General features: G+C 38.1%; 1 protein-coding gene across 1 annotated transcript in view; it reads left to right on the top strand.

Moving 5' to 3' along the window:
- The window catches only part of ELAPOR2 (endosome-lysosome associated apoptosis and autophagy regulator family member 2), a 184,250-nt gene that overhangs the window by 120,708 nt on the left and 41,596 nt on the right, over positions 1–21,946 (top strand). Inside the window, exons 9-11 of the mRNA XM_078059201.1 lie at positions 17,258–17,438; positions 18,893–19,021; positions 21,704–21,794. Of these exons, the coding sequence (XP_077915327.1) occupies positions 17,258–17,438; positions 18,893–19,021; positions 21,704–21,794 (401 nt within the window). The remainder of the gene's footprint in view (positions 1–17,257; positions 17,439–18,892; positions 19,022–21,703; positions 21,795–21,946) is intronic.

Genomic DNA, 21,946 nt, shown 5'->3' with positions numbered 1-21,946 from the left:
CCCGAATCTAAGCCTCTTCCCAATTTGAGCAGACTCTAATTTGTTCCTGAGAGACTTAAATGAGTTGATTTGTAGCACATGTTTGTAAGTAGGACAGAGGAAATTTAAGAATGTAGATTCTCAATCTGGCTGTTCTGGCTTCAATTTTACACTATTACTTATCAGTGCTGTGGGCCAGTTATTTGCTTTAAGTCTGTTTTTTCATCTGTAAAATGGGGCTAATATCACTTCTTACTTCACAAGGCTGCTATGAGAATGCAGGACATGTTCAGGTTGTGGTTCCTGGCGTAATGCTCTGCCACACAGGGAGTCCTCCATAGGTGACTGCTATTTTTTTTTAATTTTTTTATTGTCATGTTAATCACCATACATTACATCATTAGCTTTAGATGTAGTGTTCCATGATTCATTGTTTGTGCATAACACCCACTGCTCCATGCAGAATGTGCCCTCTTTAATACCCATCACCAGGCTAACCCATCCTTCCACCCCCCTCCCCTCTAGAACCCCCAGTTTGTTTTTCAGAGTCCATCGTCTCTCATGGTTCGAGGTGACTGCTATTTTTAACAGTTAAATTTTTTTTTCAAAAGTAATAGGATCAGGAGGAGCACAGCCTTAAAATGTCTACTGTGACTCACAAGATGGAAATATCCTGTAACCTCTCTTTAATTATTTGGTTCCTCAGTCGGTTTGATCAATAAGAGCCATGCAGGGACACCTGGGTGGCTCAGTCGTTAAGCGTCTGCCTTCCGCTCAGCCATAGGTAAATTCAGTTATGGCAGATGACTGTGTAATTGTGTTTAGAAAATGCAGAGTAATTACCATATGCTGGCACTTCGCCAGAGGAAAAATGCACACATGAACCTCGCAGTTGATGTGGCATTTTCTGTATTACAGTTAGCCTGTAACTAGCGTTTGTTAGTAGGACAAACTGAGATTAAAGTGGCTGCCGGGGCGCCTAGGGGGCTTAGTCTGTTAAGCATCGGACTCTTGGTTTCGGCTCGGGTCATGATCTCATGGTTGTGGAATTGAGCCCCGAGCGTCCGGCCCTGCACTCAGTGCAGTCTGCTTCAGGTTCTTTTCCCCCTCTCTCCCAGCCCCTCTCTGCTCATGTTCTTTCTGTCTCTTTCTTTCAAACGAATAAATAAAATCTTAAAAAAAAGGGGGGGGGGGCTGCAATGCAACATTCTCTCCTTGTGTTTACATCTTTGAAATCATGGCATTTAATTTCTTGACCTAGTTTGGAGAATATACATATATGTCAGTATTGCTTTTCTTTTCTTATTTTTGTATCCTTACCTTCTAATCTGTACTTTCTATGTTTGTGTGATTATTAATCTTATCTTTAGTCCTTAAATTTTTTTAGGAATTGACTTTTGAGTACTTAAGACCAAGGCCATTCTCATATTTGCAGGAGAGCCATTACTTACTCAGGATAATTCAGGGGAAGGCCAGTTTAAATTAGTGGGAAATTTTAATAATTAGAAGTATATGTATTATTTTTAATAAGAACAGTAACTCAAACAGCCCTTATATTAGAAGGAGTTATGAAATGAGATCTTGATGGTCCTATAATAATGACCAAGAAATGGTTATTTCCATTTGGAAAATACATGCAGAGAGCCACTAAGGTGAGTTAAAGTAATTTGAAATAATGATTCTTTACCTAAACTTTTTTTAGTTAAACTTGTCTTATTAATAAGTAAGGCAAATTGAATTTGTTTTGTTCTATGCAGTAATCACTAAGTCAGCATTACTGAAGCTTAAATGAATGAGATCTAATATACAAATGGTTCTTGTCTTTGCTGTGGTGAAAATATTCAAAAGTCCTATTTTTATTATGTCAATAAGTAGTGTGTTACGTCAATGAGTAGTGTGATAACATTTAGTTGACCTGGGCCTGAAGGAGGTGAAACCATACGTTAAATGTAGAATGTACAGAATACACACACATGCACCCACACACACATCTGTGCACATGCATGCACACACACCTGTGCTCACGCAAGCACCCACAGGCATGTTGTGTTCACACGTACACCAAAACTACTTTTTTCCGTTGAGTCTGGGTGAACTCTGAACACGTTCTCAGTATAGAACAGATCGTACTTGGCTCCATCAACTCAGTGATTCTTTAAAAAGCAACTTAAGACTTATTTCAAGAGAAATGTGTCTAGCTTCAGAAGTAAACAAAAACAATAGAAGCTTAATTAACCGATACAGTAGAGAAATGTAGATTACAGATGTGAATTTTAATTTTTTTTCTATTTTTGTTTGTTTCAACCTTTTCATGTGTTCCGGTTTCCTCTTTTAAAAAGATATTTTATTCTTGCTTGGCACAGCCTGGTGATTTGCTGGTGGCTTAGTGATGTTTTCAGGTCGTTCACTGACTATGGCCCCTTTTGTCCTGTCATACTCTCTTTGATCTTATTTTCCCCTTGCTTGGAGAGCATCCTCGAGGGAAGCAGCTATTGAGGTAGACAGACTTTGAACATAATCACTTATATGACACAGGACTGTTATAGGTTTCTGTGTTCATTTTGAAGCTCAGTTATTTGATTGCTTCTCTCCTATAGGGAACATTTTTCAGAAGTATTTTGATTAGTAACTGAAACCATTCTAATCCTGATTGAGAGACTCTCATTAACATCATGGAAAATGTGGAATTTCTACTCTCTCATTCATTTATTCAGTGAATCTTTCCTGAGCACTGGTCATATTACTGAATGCTGGATGCTGAGGGCAGAAACAAGGAGAGGCAGAAGCAGAAGGTAACTGTCTACACGGAGTGTAGACAGTGGTTGCCAAATTTTTGTGTGCAGTAGATTCACCTGGAGGTTCCTGTCCCTGATTTTCTCTTTCAGTAGATCTGGGGCAGGACCTGAGAATTTATATTGCTCAGAAGTTCCCAGGTTAATTCTGATTCTACTGGTCTAGGATCTCAGCAATTTGAGAACGACTGGTCTGGATTTCAGAGGAAGAGATGGTCTGTCAAAAGAAAAAAAATATTTCCAGCTGTGATTAGTGCTATAGCAGAGAAGTCTGAATTTTATGGGGATCTGACCCAGCCTGGAAAGGCTTCAGAACTGTATGAAACCTTGGCCAAGGCATGGAAGAAGAGCATTTCTGGAAGAGGAGCAGGATGGTGAAGATCTGATGTGGGAGGGAGCAGGATATATCTGAAGAACTAATGGGGTGTGTGACTGGAATGTGGGGGTGTGGGAAGGGGGTTGCATTAGCTGCATCTAATGACATAGACTCATGCTAGAATAGGGAGGTTTTGTAGTAGTGAGTCAACTTGAAATTTTTGTGTATTTTTTCAAAATGTTCAGAGCCCACTTTTTACATATGTTGAGATACACTCATATGGCTACATACACATGCACAGATTCAGTGCTTAACATCTGAGCTCAAAAAATCTCGACCTTGGGGAGCCTGGGTGGCTCCATCAGCTAAGCATCTGCCTTCGGCTCAGAACATGATCCCAGGGTCCTGGGATCGAGCCCCGCATCGGGCTCCTTGCTCAGCGGGGAGTCTGCTTCTCCCTCTGCCTGCCACTCCCCCTGCTTGTGCTCTCTCTCTCTCTGTCAAATAAATAAATAAAATCTTAAAAAATTCTTGACCTTGTTAATGGTCAAGTAGTCATTGAGAGAAGGCATCTTTTAATGTTAGCACCATATGTGATAGAGCTTCTCATGATCTCCGTATGGCTAAGATAGAGAATTGTGGACTAAATGATATGGTTAAGAGGATATATGGCTAATTCAGGAACTGTATGTAAAATGTTTGACTTAATAAATGGATATATCAACTAGGAGTGTAGTTGATATTAACTAGTACTGTAGTTGGTATCATGTATTTGCTATAGGAATATACATTTCAACATAATTATACATATCCTAAGTCATACCAAGAAGAATATGAGTACATGTGAATTATTTTCAACATTTGATTTAAAAATCCTCAACTTGCATGAGGATATTGGGAATAAGTATGTTAAATTGTAGAGCAATAAAGCTGGGGAGAATGACAGAAGTAAAATTTGGAGAGATCCCAGTGTGCTAGCACATTGAGCTCAAATTAGCAAAGTCAACATTTATTTGTGTCAAAGTCTCAGATATAGAAGTATTTAGAAAAGAGAAAACATTAACTTGCCAAAACTTGCCAAAAATATTTTGAGGAGAATCCAAGCTTTAGAACCTGGCTTACCAAATAAAAAATGCAACAGACATTTAAAGAGGAAAAAAAACCTCCTAAGAATACAAAGGATACTTAATTTTCAATTAAGTGGGTTCATGGCTGAAAAACAAGTCACTCACTTGTTTATTATATCCACAAAAGTTGTCTCAGATCTGCTTACAGACGTTAGAGAGATAAGGTGGTTTTGTTAGGGAGTCAGCCACATACAGACAAGGCTTAAGCTTTTATTTATATTGAGTACTAGAACTCCATAGAATTAGTAACTTTTTGTTTGTTTGTTTTTGTCTTTTATCTCAGGGTAAAAAGTAGTTCCTTCCCCTGCCCTGACTGTGGGATGTGAATACACCTTTCTTTTTAATGGTTGCAAAGCAAGGTGTCAGTTTTGCTCCCACACTTGGGGATAATTAAAAATTCTGTTAATGAAATTAAAAAATCCTTTCCAGATTTGGGGTAGGTGGAAGCAGGGCAAGTCTCTTGACTCATGACTGGGAGGTCACCATAGAGCAGTTTTATTAGGACATTTTTTTTCTCCTGTTCTTCTCACTGATATTCTTGGTTCATTTTTATTTCCTTCAGAGGCAAGCTCTTTCCTGTGGTACCAGATGCCCACTGGCATCTCCACCCAAGCCACTATCATCCTCACAGCTCTTGATCATAGAGGCACTGACCAGAGTTTCAGAAAAGACTCTTATTGGCCCTTGTTGAAGCATGAGCCCACCTCAGACTAACCATTCTTCCAATGGAATGGGATACTCTGGTACAACAGCTTCATTCACTGGCTGAGCCCTGAGGCTGGGCGGCCAGACTGTATAACTCCCTGTTCCTTTCAGTGTCACACAAATCAGTTCCTAAAGAGAAAAAGGTGGTGTTGGTTACCATAATAAAAAGAGAGTGATTCTGTGCTGGTTCATAGAACTCATCTACTCTTAAACAACATGAATAGATCTGCCAAGGCTGTCTTGATATACTGGGAATTCCCACAGAATTTTTTGCACACCTCTTCTGATATTTTCGGAGTGGTCATAGAAGGTTTGCTAGTGTTTTGGTATCAGATCACTATTGCAAATACAGTTCTTGTAAAGATGACCATTTCCTGGAGAGGAGGAGCAAGATGGTGGAAGAGTAGAAGACCTAAATTTCGTCTGGTCCCAGAAATTCAGCTAGATAGTTATCAAACCATTCAGAACACCTACAAATTCAACAGGAGATTGAAGAAAAGAATAGCAGCAATTCTATGAACAGAAAAGTGACCACTTTCTGGAAGATAGGATGTGCGGGGGAGTGAATCTGATGAGATATACAGGAAGATAGACCATGGGGGGAGGGAGCCTCTGTCAGCCAGCTACTGGCAAGTGATAGAGCAGCAGAGCACAAAATCGGAACTTTTAGAAGTCTGCCTGGCTCAGGGACATTGCTCCAGTGGCTAAGTGGGGGGTGGAACCTTTGCTGGGACAGTGTGGTCTCAGTACCATCGGAATCACAGAAAGACTGGGGGTGCCTGAGTGCGGCGGAGCTCCCAGGTATCGGAGCAGGGAAGCCGGCTGCAAAGACGGAGCCGAGGAGTGGGCTTTCCGCTCGGGGTTGCCATAAACCATGATCCCCGGCACAGTCGGGCCACTGTTCTTCGAGCAGGGAACCAGCAAGTGGCAGATCCAGGGAGACTCCCCTTCCTCCAAGAGCAAACCCAAGCAGATTACTTAGCCTGGCCCCTGGCTAGGGTGGTTCATTTCCGCCTCAGGCAAACACATTTGAGAATCTCTGCAACAGGCCCCTCCCCCAGAAGATCAACAAGAACACCCAGCCAAGACCAAGTTTACCAAACAATGAGAACTGCAAAACCCCAGTGCTAAGGGAATACAGCACTAAGGGAATACAGAATTCATTGCTTTTTCCCCATGATTCTTTAGTCTTTCAAAGTTAATTTTTAAAATTTTCTTTATTTTTTTCTATTTCTATTTTTTTAGTTGAATTTTTCTTCTTTCCTTTTTCAACCAACATCTTATCAATTCCCTTTTTAAAATCTTTTTTGAACTTTGATTTTTACAGTCATATTCTGTCCCTTCATTGTATTTAACCTTATTTTTTGTATATATATAAATTTTTCCTTCTTTAAAATTTTGGGATACAGTTTCTTCTAACAGACCAAAATATACCCTAAATCTAGTGTATGACTTTGTCCTAGTCTCCCCCGATCACATCTTTTTTTAAAAATTTTTTCATTCTTTTCCAACCAACTTCTTACCTTATCAATTCCTTTTTAAAATCTTTTTAAATTTTCATCTTTTTTTTTTAAAGATTTTATTTATTTATTTGACAGAGAGAGACACAGCGAGAGAGGGAACACAAGAAGGGGAAGTGAGAGAGGGAGAAGCAGGCTACCTGCTGAGCAGGGAGCCCAATGTGGGGCTCGATCCCAGGACCCTGGGATCATGACCTGAGCCGAAGGCAGATACTTAATGACTGAGCCACACAGGCGCTCCTTAATTTTCATCTTTACAGTCATATTCCATCCCTCCATTGTATTTACCCTTATTTTTGTATATATATATGTTTTTCTTTCTTTAAAATTTTGAGAGGCAATTTCTTCTAACAGACCAAAATACACCCAAAATCTAGTGTGTGGCTCTGTTCTATTCACCAGCCTGATCATACTCCTTTCCACCCCCGCCTTTCTTTTCTCTCCAGTTTTGGGTCTCTTCTGATTTGTTTAGTGTATATTTTTCTGGGGTCCTTGTTACCCTTTTAGCATTTTGTTCTCTCATTCATCTATTCTCCTCTGGACAAAATGACAAGATGGAAAAACTCACCTCAAAAAAAAGAATAAGAGGCAGTACTGACTGCCAGGGACCTAATCAATATGGACATTAGTAAGATGTTGGAACTAGAGTTCAGAATGACAATTATAAAGATACTAGCTGGGCTTGAAAAAAACATAGAAGATACTAGAGAAAAAAGAACTAAAATCTAACCAAGTTGAAATCAAAAAGGCTATTAATGAGGTGCAATAAAAAATGGAGGCTCTAACTACTAGGATAAATGAGGCAGAAGAGAGAATTAGTGATCTAGAAGACCAAATGATGGAGAACAAAGAAGCTGAGAAAAAGAGAGATAAACAACTACGGGATCATGAGGGCAGAATTTGAGAGATAAATGATACCATAAGACAAAACAATATTAGAATAATTGGGATCCCAGAAGAAGAAGAAAGAGAGAGTGGGGCAGAAGGTATATTGGAGCAAATTACAGCAGAGAACTTCCCTAATTTGGGGAAGGAAACAGGCATCAAAATCCAGGAGGTACAGAGAACCCCCCTCAAAATCAATAAAAATAGATCAACACCCCGACATCTAAAGTAAAACTCACAAGTCTCAGAGACAAAGAAAAAATCCTGAAAGCAGCTTGGGAGAAGACATATGTAACCTACAATGGTAGAAACATTAGATTGGCAGCAGACCTATCTACAGAGACCTGGCAGGCCAGAAAGGACTGGCATGATATATTCAGAGCACTAAATGAGAAAAATATGCAGTCAAGAATACTATATCCAGCTAGGCTGTCATTGAAGATAGAAGGAGAGATAAAAAGCTTCCAGGACAAACAAAACCTAAAAGAATTTGTGAACACCAAAGCAGCCCTACACGAAATATTGAAAGGGGTCCTCTAAGCAAAGAGAGAGCCTAAAAGTAACATAGATCAGAAAGGAACATAGACAATATAGAGTAACAGTCACCTTACAGGCAATACAATGGCACTAAATTAATATCTTTCAATAGTTACTCTGAATATAAGTGGACTAAATGCCCCAATCAAAAGACACAGGCTATCAGATTGGATTAAAAAACAAGACCCATCGATATGCTGTCTGCAAGAGACTCATTTTAGACCCAAAGACACCTCTAGATTTAAAGTGAGGGGGTGGAAAACCATTTACCATGCTAATAGACATCAAAAGAAAGCTGGGGTGGCAATCCTTATATCAGACAAATTAGATTTTAAACCAAAGACTATAATAAGAGATGAGGAAGGACACTACATCATACTGAAAGGGTCTATCCAACAAGATCTAACAATTTTAAATATCTATGCCCCTAACATGGGAGCAGCCAATTAATAACAAAATCAAAGAAACACATCGACAACAATACAATAATAGTAGGGGACTTTAACACCCCCTCACTGAAATGGACAGATCATCTAAACAAAAGATCAACAAGGAAATAGGGGCTTTAAATGAAACTGGACCAGATGGACTTCACAGATATATTCAGAACATTCCATCCCAAAGCAACAGAATACACATTCTTCTCTAGTGCACCTGGAACATTCTCCAGAATATATCACATCCTGGGTCACAAATCAGGTCTCAACTGGTGCCAAAAGATTGGGATCATTCCCTGCATATTTTTGGACCACAATGCTCTGAAAGTTGAACTCAATTACAAGAAGAAAGTGGGAAAGAACTCAAATACATGGAGGTTAAAAAGCATCCTACTAAAGAATGAATGGGTCCACCAGGAAATTAAAGAAGAATTAAAAAAATTCATGGAAACAAATGAAAATGAAAACACAAGTATTCAAAATCTTTGGGATGCAGCAAAGGCAGTCCTAAGAGGAAAGTATATAGCAATACAAGCCTTTCTCAAGAAACAAGAAAGGTCTCAAATACACAACTTAATCCTACACCTAAAGGAGTTGGAGAAAGAACAGCAAATAAAGCCTAAACCCAGCAGGAGAAGAGAAATAATAAAGATCAGAGCAGAAATCCATGAAATAGAAACCAAAAGAACAGTAGAACAGATCAATGAAACTAGGAGCTGGTTCTTTGAAAGAATTAATAAAATTGATAACCCCCTGGCCAGACTTATCAAAAAGAAAAGAGAAAGGACCCAAATAAATAAAGTCATGAATGAAAGAGGAGAGGTCACAACCAACACCAAAGAAATACAAACAATTATAAGAACATATTATGAGCAACTATATGCCAGCACATTAGACAATCTGGAAGAAATGGATGCATTCCTAGAGACATATAAACTACCAAAACTGAACCAGGAAGAAATAGAAAACCTGAACAGACCCATAACCAGTAAGGAAATTGAAGCAGTAATCAAAAATCTCCCAACAAACAAGAGCTCAGGGCCAGATGGCTTCCTAGGGGAATTCTACCAAACATTTCAAGAAGAATTAATACCTATTCTTCTGAAACTGTTCCAAAAATAGAAATGGAAGGAAAACTTCCAAACTCATTTTATGAGGCCAGTGAATCTACCTTGATCCGAAAATCACACAAAGACCCCATCAAAAAGGAGAATTACAGACCAATATCCCTGATGAACATGAATACAAAAATGCTCGCCAAAATACTAGCCAATAGGATCCAACAGTACATTAAAAGGATTATTCACCACGACCAAGTGGGATTTATCCCTGGGCTGCAAGGTTGGTTCAACATCCACAAATCAATCAATGTGATACAATACATTAATAAAAGAAAGAACAAGAACCATATGATCCTCTCAATAGATGCAGAAAAAGCATTGGACAAAGTACAGCATCCTTTCTTGATCAAAACTCTTCAGAGTATAAGGATAGAGGGTATATACCTCAATATTATAAAAGCCATCTATGAAAAACCCACAGCGAATATCGTTCTCAATGGGGAAAAACTGAAAGCTTTCCCCCTAAGGTCAGGAACACGGCAGGGATGTCCACTATCACCACTGCTATTCAACATAGTACTGGAAGTCCTAGCCACAGCAATCAGACAACAAAAAGAAATAAAAGGCATCCAAATCGGCAAAGAAGAAGTCAAACTCTCACTCTTTGCAGATGATATGATACTTTATGTGGAAAACCCAAAAGACTCCACCCCCAAACTGCTAGAACTCATACAGGAATTCAATAAAGTGGCAGGATATAAAATCAATGCACAGAAATCGGTTGCATTTCTATACACCAACAACAGGACAGAGGAAAGAGAAATTAAGGAGTTGATCCCATTTCCAATGGCACCCAAAACCATAAGATACCTAGGAATAAATCTAACCAAAGAGGCAAAGAATCTGTATTCAGAAAACTATAGAATACTCATGAAAGAAATTGAGGAAGACATCTACACATTTAATGCAATCCCTATCAAAATGCCATCAACATTTTTCAAAGAAATGGAACAAATAATCCTAAAATTTGTATGGAACCAGAAAAGATCCCAAATAGCCAGAAGAATGTTGAAAAAGAAAAGCAAAGCTTGTGGCATCACAATTCTGAACTTCAAGCTCTATTACAAAGCTGTCATCATCACCCCCTCAAGACAGTATGGTAGGCACAAAAACAGACACATAGATCAATGGAACAGAATAGAGAGCCCAGAAATGGACCCTCAACTCTATGGTCAAGTCATCTTCGACAAAGCAGGAAAGAATATCCAATGGAAAAAAGACAGTCTCTTCAACAAATGGTGTTGGGAACATAAGTTAACCAAAGAAAGACATGTAACATATGATCTCACTGATATGAGGAATTTGAGAAACAAGGCAGAGGATCTTAGGGGAAGGGAGGAAAAAATGAAACAAGATGAAACCAGAGAGGGAGACAAGCCATAAGAGACTCTTAATCTCAGGAAACAAATTGAGGGTTGTTGGAGAGGAGGGGGTTGGGAGGGATGGGGTGGCTGGGTGATGGGCATTGGGGAGGGTATGTGCTATGGTGAGCACTGTGAATTGCATAAGACTGATGAATCACAGACCTGTACCCCTGAAATAAATAATACATTATATGTTCATACAAAAAAAAAAAAAAAAAAAAAGATGACCATTTCCTTCACCAGGCTCTCAGCTTCCTGTAGACAGAAACACATTTTTAATCACTTAAAAAGAAAAACAATTTGTCAGCCTAGTAGAGTACCTGGAACACAGAAGATAATGAAGCATCTTTTGAATAAATTAATGAATGAGAAAATTAGTAAGTGAGTGAATGATAAACACATTTAGAGAGTTGTGTTATGTCCTTGGCAGAAGGCTTGAGAAAATTTTGACAAATTGGGCAGAATCTTGAGAAGAGAGGCCAGGATATTAAACTATTTGATACGAAATACGGTTGAAGTTGCTGGTAATATTTTTTCGGTTTGGAGAAAAGACAGCTTGGGATGGAGGAATTTGGATCATTTTTCTGACGTGTTCTACTTGTCTCAAAGAGATTTGATCTCTTCCCTTTGAATATCCATGACATTTCATGTTTCTCTTCGAAGTGATGATGGTGACAGTAATTATGGAAATAGTAGTGATGGTATTAGGAGCAGGAGCATCTGTCACTTACGTAACTGTGTGCACACTCACTGTGTGTGTGCATGTGTATTCAAACATGGCCTCTAATTCTTTTTTTCAACAGCTATGCAATTTAGACATTAATATACCCAGTTTGTAGATGAGAGAACTGAGGCTTAATGATGTTAAGTAATTTCTGGAAGGTTATAGCTAGCCACAGCTAGTAAGTCTTAAGACTGGAATTCTAACCCTAATCGTGTCTGCTTCCAAATCCAATGCTTTTGCATCCTCTGCACATATTTTATTTTTTTATGTTCTAGCACTTTGTGAACCTTTCTTATCACTATTAGACTGGAACCACCTTCAGAGCAATTTATCTTATTAATATTTAAATTCCCCACAGTGCTTTCTTCTATACACAGTAGGTACTTAATAAGAACTTCCTAAATAGTAAGTTGAAGCATTTGAAAGGAAATCATAAAAAAGAAGATACAGACTTTTCTGTATTATTCCATAAGGCAGAATTTGGGTGAACTTACAGAAGGTAAATTCCATTGGTACATAATGATATTCAAATAAGCAGAGCTCCCCACTTCTGGAACAGCATGTTTTGTCAAAAAAGCAAACTTGTAGCCAAGGCTAGAAGGGTGCCTGGCAGGGCAAGATGTTTTAGAAGGAAGCCTGGAGAGGGGACATTTGACTGTGCAACTTAGTCATCCCCGGGGCTAGGAAATTGATGGAATTTGTCTAGTACTTTCCTTGCCCTTTAATGAACTTCACTATTACAAGTTATTCCAAATGCTCAATGTCTCTTACACAGTAATTGTGAGTTACATAGCAAAGGTAGGATGTAGGAGACACTAAAAAGTAGGGTATAAAGGGATACTGCTTTTAAAACTGCCTTTCTTCCTATATGGTTTAAGTAAGTCAATTGGAGACTGTGTTTCTGAGTTAGGATGATGGGGAAAGACCATGGTATTTCTCAGTGATTAGGGAGTTCTAAATTTGTAGAAAATAAAATTTCATGATAGTCTTCTTTATTAATTTTTTATTTTTTTAAATTTAATTTAATTTTATTATGTTAGTCACCAAATAATACATCATTAGTTTTTGATGTAGTGATCCACGATTCATTGTTTTCATATAACACTGAGTGCTCCATGCAGTACGTGCCCTCCTTAATACTCATCACCAGGCTAACCCATCCCCCCACTCCCCTCACTTCTAAAACCCTCAGTCTGTTTCTCGGAGTCCATAGTCTCTCATGGTTCGTCTCCTCTTCCGATTCCCCCCTTCATTTTTCCCTTCCTTCTCCTAATGTCCTCCATGCTATTCCTTATGTTCCATAAATAAGTGAGACCATATGATAATTGACTTTCTCTGCTTGACTTATTTCACTTAGCATAATCTCCTCCAGTCCCATCCATGTTGATGTAAAAGTTGGGTATTCATCCTTTCTGATGGCTGAGTAATATTCCAGTGTATATATGGACCACATCTTCTTTATCCATTCATCTGTTGAAGGGCATCTCGGCTCTTTCCACAGTTTGGCTATTGTGGACATTTCTGCTATGAACATTTGGGGGCATATGGCCCTTCTTTTCACTACATCTGTGTCTTTGGGGTAAATACCCAGTAGTGCAAATGCTGGGTCATAGGGTAGCTCTATTTTTAATTTTTTGAGGCACCTCCACACTGTTTTCCAAAGTGGCTATACCAACTTGCATTCCCACCAACAGTGTAAGAGGGTTCCCCTTTCTCCACAACCTCTCCAACTTTTGTTGTTTCTTGCTTTGTCAATTTCTGCCATTCTAACTGGTGTAAGGTATCTCAGTGTGGTTTTGATTTGAATTTCCCTGATGGCTAATGATGATGAACATTTTTTCATGTGTCTGTTAGCCATTTGTATGTCTTCTTTGGAGAAGTGTCTGTTCATGTATTCTGCCCATTTTTTGACTTGATTATTTGTTTTTTGGGTGTTGAGTTTGAGAAGTTCTTTATAGATCTTGGATACCAGCCCTTTATCTGTAGTGTCATTTGCAAATATCTTCTCCCATTCTGTGGGTTGCCTCTTTGTTTTGTTGACTGTTTCCTTTGCTGTGCAGAAGCTTTTTATCCTGATGAAGTCCCAAAAGTTCATTTTTGCTTCTGTTTCATTAGCCTTTAGAGAAGTATCTTGAAAGAAGTTGCTGTGGCCGATGTCAAAGAAACATTTTTAAAATGTCTATGCTACCCAGAGAAATCTATACCTTCAACACCATCCCGATCAAAATTCCAATGACATTTTTCAAAGTGCTGGAACAAACAATCCTAAGATTTGTATGGAATCAGAAAAGACCCCGAATCACCAAGGAAATGTTGAAAAAGAAAAAGGTGGGGCCTCATGTTGCCTGATTTCAAGCTCTATTACAAAGCGGTGATCACCAAGACAGCATGGTACTGGCACAAAAACAGACATATAGACCAGTGGAACAGAATGGAGAGCCCAGATATGGACCCTCAACTCTATGGTCAAATAATCTTCAAGAAAGCAGGAAAAAATATGCAATGGAAAAAAGACAGTCTCTTCAATAAATGGTGCTGGGAAAATTGGACAGCTATATACAGAAGAATGAAACTCGACCATTCTCTAACACCATATACAAAGATAAACTCAAAGTGGATGAAAGACCTCAATGTGAGACAGGAATCCATCAAAGTCCTGGAGGAGAACGTAGGCTGTAACCTCTTTGACATCGGCCACAGCAACTTCTTTCAAGATAGTCTTCTTTAAATTATTTTTTAAAAACAGCTTTATTGAGATTGAATTGTCAAATTAGACAATTCAGTTGTCATATTAGACATCAGTGTTTCTGGTATTTTCACCCCAATCTAATGTTAGAACGTTTCCTTGCCTAAAGCCCTGGCTACAATCTGCAGGACAATGTTCAATCCCCATGGTGTCTTCCACATAAAGGAAGAAGAGGGCCCAAGCTTTGATGCATTTTGAAAGGGCACAAGGAGGTAACCACAAGGGAAAAGAGAAAACAGTAGAACCTTCATAGAAAAGGAATCCAAGTGATGCTGATATGTAGATGGGTGAGCTGAGGAGAAGCTTAGAGCACATTGGATGTTGAGCATGGCTTTGAAGGAGGGGATAGGTGCAACTTGGCAGAAGGGTGTGGGCATGTCAGAGAGACAAATGATGAGGGCCCAGTGTCTGGCTACTGGAAGAGATCAAGGATTGGAAAAGTCAGGAAGACAAGCAATAGACCGCCTGGTTGGGAACACACAAGTCAGAACATCATAGAGCACAAGGCAACTAGGTTGGAGTGGCAGTTGGTAGACTTGTAAAGCACATATAATTTAGCTCTGATGAATTCAGCCAGTCTACAGAAGCCTTGGTGCTTCTGTACAGGGACATTTGAAGGAAGAAAGCTGGCAACCATGGACAAATGCAGTCTCAAAATTTGTCTAAATTTTAGTCTTCCCTGTCCTGAATTTTATTTTGACATGAGAATTGATACCTCCATGTGTTTCTCTAAAATGTATTCATTCACACTTAAGATAAATACTCGGACACTATGGTCTTCTCTAATCTTACTGGCAATTTGATGAGTTTTGTTCTATTAGGGTTTTTTTGGTTTCATAAAATATTTCATAATTTTATCTTGACTTGCCAAAGAATGAGTTGATTGTTGGTTTTTTACCTGCACTGTGAGTCATCTGGTGCTAAGTTATCATTTATATTATTATCTTTCCCCAGCCAGCTCCACTTGAAATCATCTGTTCTGGTTAGAAAGAGAGGCATAGAATCAATCTGCCATGTGAAGCAAGAGGCCTCATAAACAAAACTGTTACTGTAGAGCATTTGAAATTTGGCTTCTCACTGTTTAAATGTTTAAAGGTGGTGCACATTTTCTAATTTTTAAACATTTACTGTGCTTGGATTGAGAATCATGTGGCCAGCTGACTTGTCAAAAATATATTTCCTCATTTTACTATTTTTACTCTAACTGAACTGACCCTTCTTGACTGGTGTTATGTCACTGTTTACTAGCTGTGTCTAATTCTTGGGCAAGTTGTTCAACAGCTCTCACCCACAGCTTCCTCATTTATAAACTTGAGGATAATAGTACTGACCACCAAAGTGGTGGGGGGGAGTACAAGGTGCGCCCCCAGGATCAGTGCGAGTGCTCAACCTCAGCACCAGCCCCACTCCCACGCGGGAACCACCTATTTTCAACAATGCCGTAACTCATACCTAACAGTGCAATTTTAATTCATGTCAAAATAAATCAGCAAATTTGTGAATTCATTGGGTTGGAAATTTGTTTTCTCTACTTGCTAAGCCAGATTTTTAGAAAGACAATCCCCCAGATATAATGATTTGCTTAGATTCTCTGAATTTTATGTGCCCTTTTTCAGAGGAGTTGAGAACCCCCCTGGATACAGGATCTAGTTTATTTTTTTTCGCTGTTGAAGAAGCTTCAGCAGGAGCAGCCATCATTTTACAGCTGGGAAGAGAGAGGCAGATGGGTCCAGTGACTGGTTGAACTGTATCATGATGTGGGCCATAAAATGAATGCAGAAAGAGGGTTATAAAAGGAAAAATATGTTATTTATAATTCTGTTGAGACATCTACCTTTTAAACTATTTCCTTTAAGCATCCTTTTTCAGATAAGGTAATTTGCTCTTCCATAAGAGAATACTTGAGAATAAAATTGAGTGGTCTAGAGGGTGTGCTATATATAATTTTCTATTAGCTGAAAATAGCTATAGAGAATTGTCTTTAATTTTGTTTCTCCGGCTTCAGTATTAGACATATTATTGCAAAAGTTGTTTTGAGGGACAAAGCGTTCTTATATTGGATTATATGTCTATTGAAGGAAACAGTCTCTTTTTAAAAACTATATTTAGTTATGAAATTATTTTATCCTTTGCATTTAAAATACCGTCTTATTTTTACTGAGCATATTGATTTTGTTTGTGAAATGGCTAACCCATTTAATTTTTCTGGTTTCACAATGAGAGTAATTTTATAATCGCAACTTTCTGGTTTTGGCTGAGTTATAGTTATCTTGCGTATTTGGTGTTGTGTAGGGGTATGTGTATGTGTGAGAGAAAATGAGAAGATAAGGTTTGAAAGACTTCTGTCTTTGAAAATAGAGGTTATCTTAATTCTGATGTTAGAAGCATCTGCAACAGGGCCCAGAATTCGAAATGTTTTAACTATGGCTCTTGTAGTCTAACATCACGGTATTGGAAAAGATTCAGAGAGCAACCACATGTATTTGTGAAATGCAGGATTGAAATGAGAAGCTAGATATAGTCTTTTTAAAAACGTACACCTTTTCTTTTGTGATCATATTGTGCTAGGCATGGTGATAGTTGCTGAGGGTGAGGGAAATGAAGAGTGTAGTGAAGGTCTCCAAATGGAAAAGGTAGTCTCTTCATAGAAGCATATGTCATTGTGGAATAAAGTGAATGAGTGGCTACAAGAGTAAGGATTATAATCATGTATCTATATTTTAAAGTGGAATTCCATGATGATGAACGTGCTGCATGGATGCGGTAAGGCCCACCTGTAGCTCATAGTAAAAACACGTGGAAGAAACGGCCATCGTCCCAACCAACGTTTTTTTTTTTTCTTTTTATCTCATTTTGTTACTAATGGTTTAGATTCTTTTCACCTGGCCCTTCTATTCTTTCACTATTCGACTTTTCCTAGGCTTTCTGTTTAATGTTTTTATTACTGGAAAGTTAAAGAAAATAAAGCATCTTCTATGACCTGCGAACTTTTTTTTTTTTCCAGACGCAAATTATGTACAAGTGGATAGAGCCCAAAATCTGCCGGGAGGATCTCACAGATGCTATTAGGTTGCCCCCTTCTGGAGAGAAGAAGGACTGTCCACCTTGCAACCCTGGATTTTATAACAATGGATCATCATCTTGCCATCCCTGCCCTCCTGGAACATTTTCGGATGGAACAAAGGGTAGGATGCCAATTGGACCTTTAGCAAAATAATCTTGCTGGACTATTGTGACCTTGTTCTTCATTGTTTTTGTGGAAGACTTCTTTATAAAACATACTTATCTCACAGAGACTGAAGAAGAGTTGAGAAATATCCTAATGAATTGTGAGGTGGCAGTGGCTTCGTTAACATACCACGAGGATAGATTTTTATTGGCATTTTGTGTAATGCGTGTAATACCCGCTTCATGGGATGACTCACTCTGCCTTTGAATGTTGATAAAAAAAATTCCACCATATTAAGTGTTAAGGATAGACACTCCTTTTCCAGTGAGGGTGTACACATATATTAATGCAAGCATAAAATATAACCTCTTCTAATTCAGCTTTGGAACAACAAATCACATTTTGTGCTATACTAATAGCAAAAATTACTCATTTTGGTCATATGGTAGTGAAGATAGTCTCTTAATTGCTTCAGGGTGTACAGTAGAGAAAATGTTAGTGCTTATCAAATAATATAGAAAGTGCTGCAGAGTTTGTTTTAATTTTGGTAGACAAAAATTAGAATGCATTTCAGTTGTAGTCCTCTCATTTGAATTTAGCCATGCCATCTGCTTACTACCCAGAGCCTTTGATAGATAGCATAAGAAAGACTCAAGAGTCTGATTGACTTGGTTTTGAATCGACATCCCACAGGATGTGATTTATCCAAGTTACTTAAACCTTTTGTACCTCCATTTTCCTGTCTGTAAAATTGTGGGTAATAATATCTAGCTCATTATCATTGAGCAGGTTATGTAAAAATGTGTCCTAAAGTAATTTGGTAGCAAGAAGTGTTTGCTCAGTGAACATTTCTCTCTAATGACATGATTAATGCAAAGGGTGTTGGGTAAATTCAGAAATGGTTGGAAAGGACACTTCCGTTTCATTGTTGCAGGTACTAATTTAAATCAGGTTTATTAATAAATGTGACTCTGAACTTCGAGTATCATTTTTCAACATAGCCAATATTTGAATTTCAACTAATGAGTCCATAATTAAATGGTATAATACTGTTAAGTTTAATAACCAATAGGAAGGCTGAAATATTTCCTTGTTTATGAGGTGGAGGGAACTGATTCTAAGATCACATATAAGAGAACTAGTTTCAGATTATCCTACTTGTGGAGGGTGATTTGATGTTAGCCATTACTCTCAGAAATGAAGGGAAAAATAATTTTAGAAGATTTTATATTGATCCTTTTCCTTTTTCATGTTAGTCGAGTGCATATGGGTAAATTATATCCAGAAATATTTTTCTTTCCAGATTGCTTTAGAAAAACTTATTAATTCTTAAGGGAATTTGTGCTCTACTATCTCTCTTTCCTGCTTCCTTCTCTGCTAATTAAAGTTTAGTAGTTCTTAGAACAGAGGAAGAGGAAGATATCCAGATGCAGTTTAACTGTAATTGTTTATTTCACTTGTCTGTCATAGAATGTAGGCCGTGTCCAGCAGGAATGGAACCTGCACTTGGGTTTGAATATAAATGGTGGAATGTCCTTCCTGGCAACATGAAAACTTCCTGCTTTAATGTTGGGAATTCAAAGTGTGATGGAATGAATGGTGAGTTCAGAATCGCCTTGTGGATGTATCTGGGTCATAGAGACTCTTGGACCCAGCTTTCAAAAAAACATACCAAAAATGGGTATGAGGAACTTCATTCCTATCAGTTAGCTATGTGTCTGCCTTCCAGCCCTCACATGGAAATAATAAATGGGGTGTCACAGCCAGTTGACTTTTCTGTAACAATATAAGCTATTTTGCATTTTTTTTGGAGTCAGCTTTAAAGTAGATATTGAGGATCGCCATTTATGGTTATAAATACCAGAGTAGATCACCAAGGGATGTAATGAAATCTATGTCACTTGCCATTTTGAAGGGTAGGATGACAGCATTTCTGCCAGAATTGGTTGAATCTGGCTCAGGACTGAAATGTGTCGAGAGGTGAAATCGTCTCTAACTCCCCTTCCCTATGAAATCTATGACTGTGTGTACAAAATATATATAAACCCCACTTACTGAAAACTTGAAAATGTGACGGAGTTCTATAAGATTGTGGCTGAATTTTATTTGTTCCAATATTTTAAGACCTGAGAGAGGCTAGCACTTCATTGTTCTGAAATATTTGCTGGTTGAATGAGTGACAGTATCTGTACGTGTATTTTTAAACTTGATGCTAGGAGTAGGTGTTCACAAATACTAGGATTTTATATCAAAATGCATCCTTTTACTTTTTTCATTTCATTAGCAATTTTTATGAGCTCACTTTTTCTCCATATTATATTTTGTTGTTTTAAATAATTCTTTTCAATTTCATCTGTTTTAAATCAGCACCTATCTGAAATACATATACTTGGGATGTAGGAAGTGAGGTGAACACCTGAAAACAAAGATTGAAAAATAGTAGGTCCGTGAATAGTGTTGGTTAAACAGATGAGTGAGAGAGGGAAAGACAAAGCCATAATATATATTAAATATTATGAAATATTCTCTTTTTTGACCAATAATCCCATTTCTAGGAAATTATCATAAGGGAGAAGAAGAGAAAATACAGTAGGTACTACTCGACCATGAGGGTTTGTGTTCCTAAAAGATCCTGTGATTGAGTTCTAAGTTGAAGAAGTTAAGATCTATGGAGGAAAAATAAGATTGGGAAGGCCAGGGAATTGAATGAACTCATGAAAGCATTGTGTGTGTGTGTGTGTGTGTGTGTGTGTGTGTGTGTGTGTGTGTGTATTCACTTACTAGTAAAGATTATCTAGAACTTTTATTTGATCTTTTAGAGAACTTGGTCTGCCTCTTGTGATAATACTCAACGTAGCCACTTGCTCCTTCCTTTACTTAGAGAATCTCTTAGTGCAGAAATAAAATCTAATCAGGCCGAAATTAAAAATGCTTTAACTGAGATGCAGTCTAAAATGGATGCTCTAACAGCTAGGATAAATGAGTCAGAAGAGAGTCAGTGACATAGAAGACAAGATGATGGAAAGGAAGGAAGCTGAGGGAAAGAGAGAAAAACAACTAATGGACCAGGAGAGGAGGCTTTGAGAAATCAGTGATATCATAAAGCAAAACAACATTAAAATTACTGGGGTCCCAGAAGAAGAAGAAAGAGAGAGAGGGACAGAAGGTATATTTGAACAAATCATACCTGAGAACTTCCCTAATCTGGAGAAGGAAACAGGCATTCAAGTCCAGGATGTAGAGAGAACCCACCCTTCAAAATCAATAAAAATAGATCAACATCCCAACATATAATAGTGAAGCTTGCAAATTTCAGAGATAAAGAGAAAATCCTGAAAGCAGCTCAAGAGAAGAACTCTTTAATTTACAGGGGTAGGAACATTAGACTGGCAGCAGACTTATCCACAGAGACTGGCAGACCAGAAAGGACTGGCATGATATATTCAGGGTACTAAATGAGAAAAACGTGCAGCCAAGAATACTTTATCCAGCATATCTCCTTCCATTCAGAATGGAAGGAGAGATATCTTCCAGGATAAACAGAAGCTAAAAGAATTTGTGATTACTAAACCAGTCTTGCAAGAAATATTAAAGGGGATCCTGTGAGTGAAGAGAGAGCCCATAAGTAACATAGACCAGAAAGAAACAGAGACAACCTACAGAAACAGGGACTTTACAGGTAATACAGTGGCACTAAACTCATATCTTTCAATAGTTACCCTGAATGTAAATGGGCTAAATGCCCCTATCAAAAGACACAGGGTATCAGGTGGATAAAAAAGCAAGACCCATCCATATGCTGTCTACAAGAGACTCATTTTAGACCTAAAGACACTTCCAGGTTGAAAGTAAGGGGGTGGAGAAACATTTGTCATGCTAATGGACAAAAAAGGAAAGCTGAGGTAGCAATCCTCATATCATACAACCAAAGACCGTAGTAAGGGATGAAGAGGGACACATCATACTTAAAGGATCTATCTAACAAGAAGGTCTAAAAATTATAAATATTTATGCTCCTAACTTGGGAGCAGCCAATTGTATAAGCCAATTAATAATGATATTAAAGAAACACATTGATGATAATACAATAATAGTAGGGGACTTTAATACCCCACTCACTGCAATGGACAAATCATCTAAGTAGAAGATCAACATGGAGTATTTCTAACTTTGAACATAAACACTAATAGTCCTTTTTTTTTTTTTTAACCATATTTAAAAAGGTTGTTGGAAATCAATAATGGGATTTTTACTGATAAAGATGCCTCATTTCATTTCTAGGTTGGGAAGTGGCTGGAGATCATATCCAGAGTGGGGCTGGAGGTTCGGATAATGATTACCTGATCTTAAACTTGCATATCCCAGGATTTAAGTAAGGAAAACCAATTCTGATTCCTTTCTGTAAGAATCCTCATGCCTGTTTCCCTATAGAAATAGATGAAGTAGGACTGCCTTCATAAAATATACTTACATTGTGACGGACTTAGCAAATAACAAGCTGTTTTAGGATAATGTATTACATTT

The sequence above is a fragment of the Halichoerus grypus genome, chromosome 12 (assembly GCF_964656455.1).
Source record: "Halichoerus grypus chromosome 12, mHalGry1.hap1.1, whole genome shotgun sequence".
Classification (NCBI taxonomy): domain Eukaryota; kingdom Metazoa; phylum Chordata; class Mammalia; order Carnivora; family Phocidae; genus Halichoerus; species Halichoerus grypus.
The sequence above is the reverse complement of the archived record's forward strand: the minus strand, read 5'-3'. Positions and strand labels throughout refer to the sequence as shown.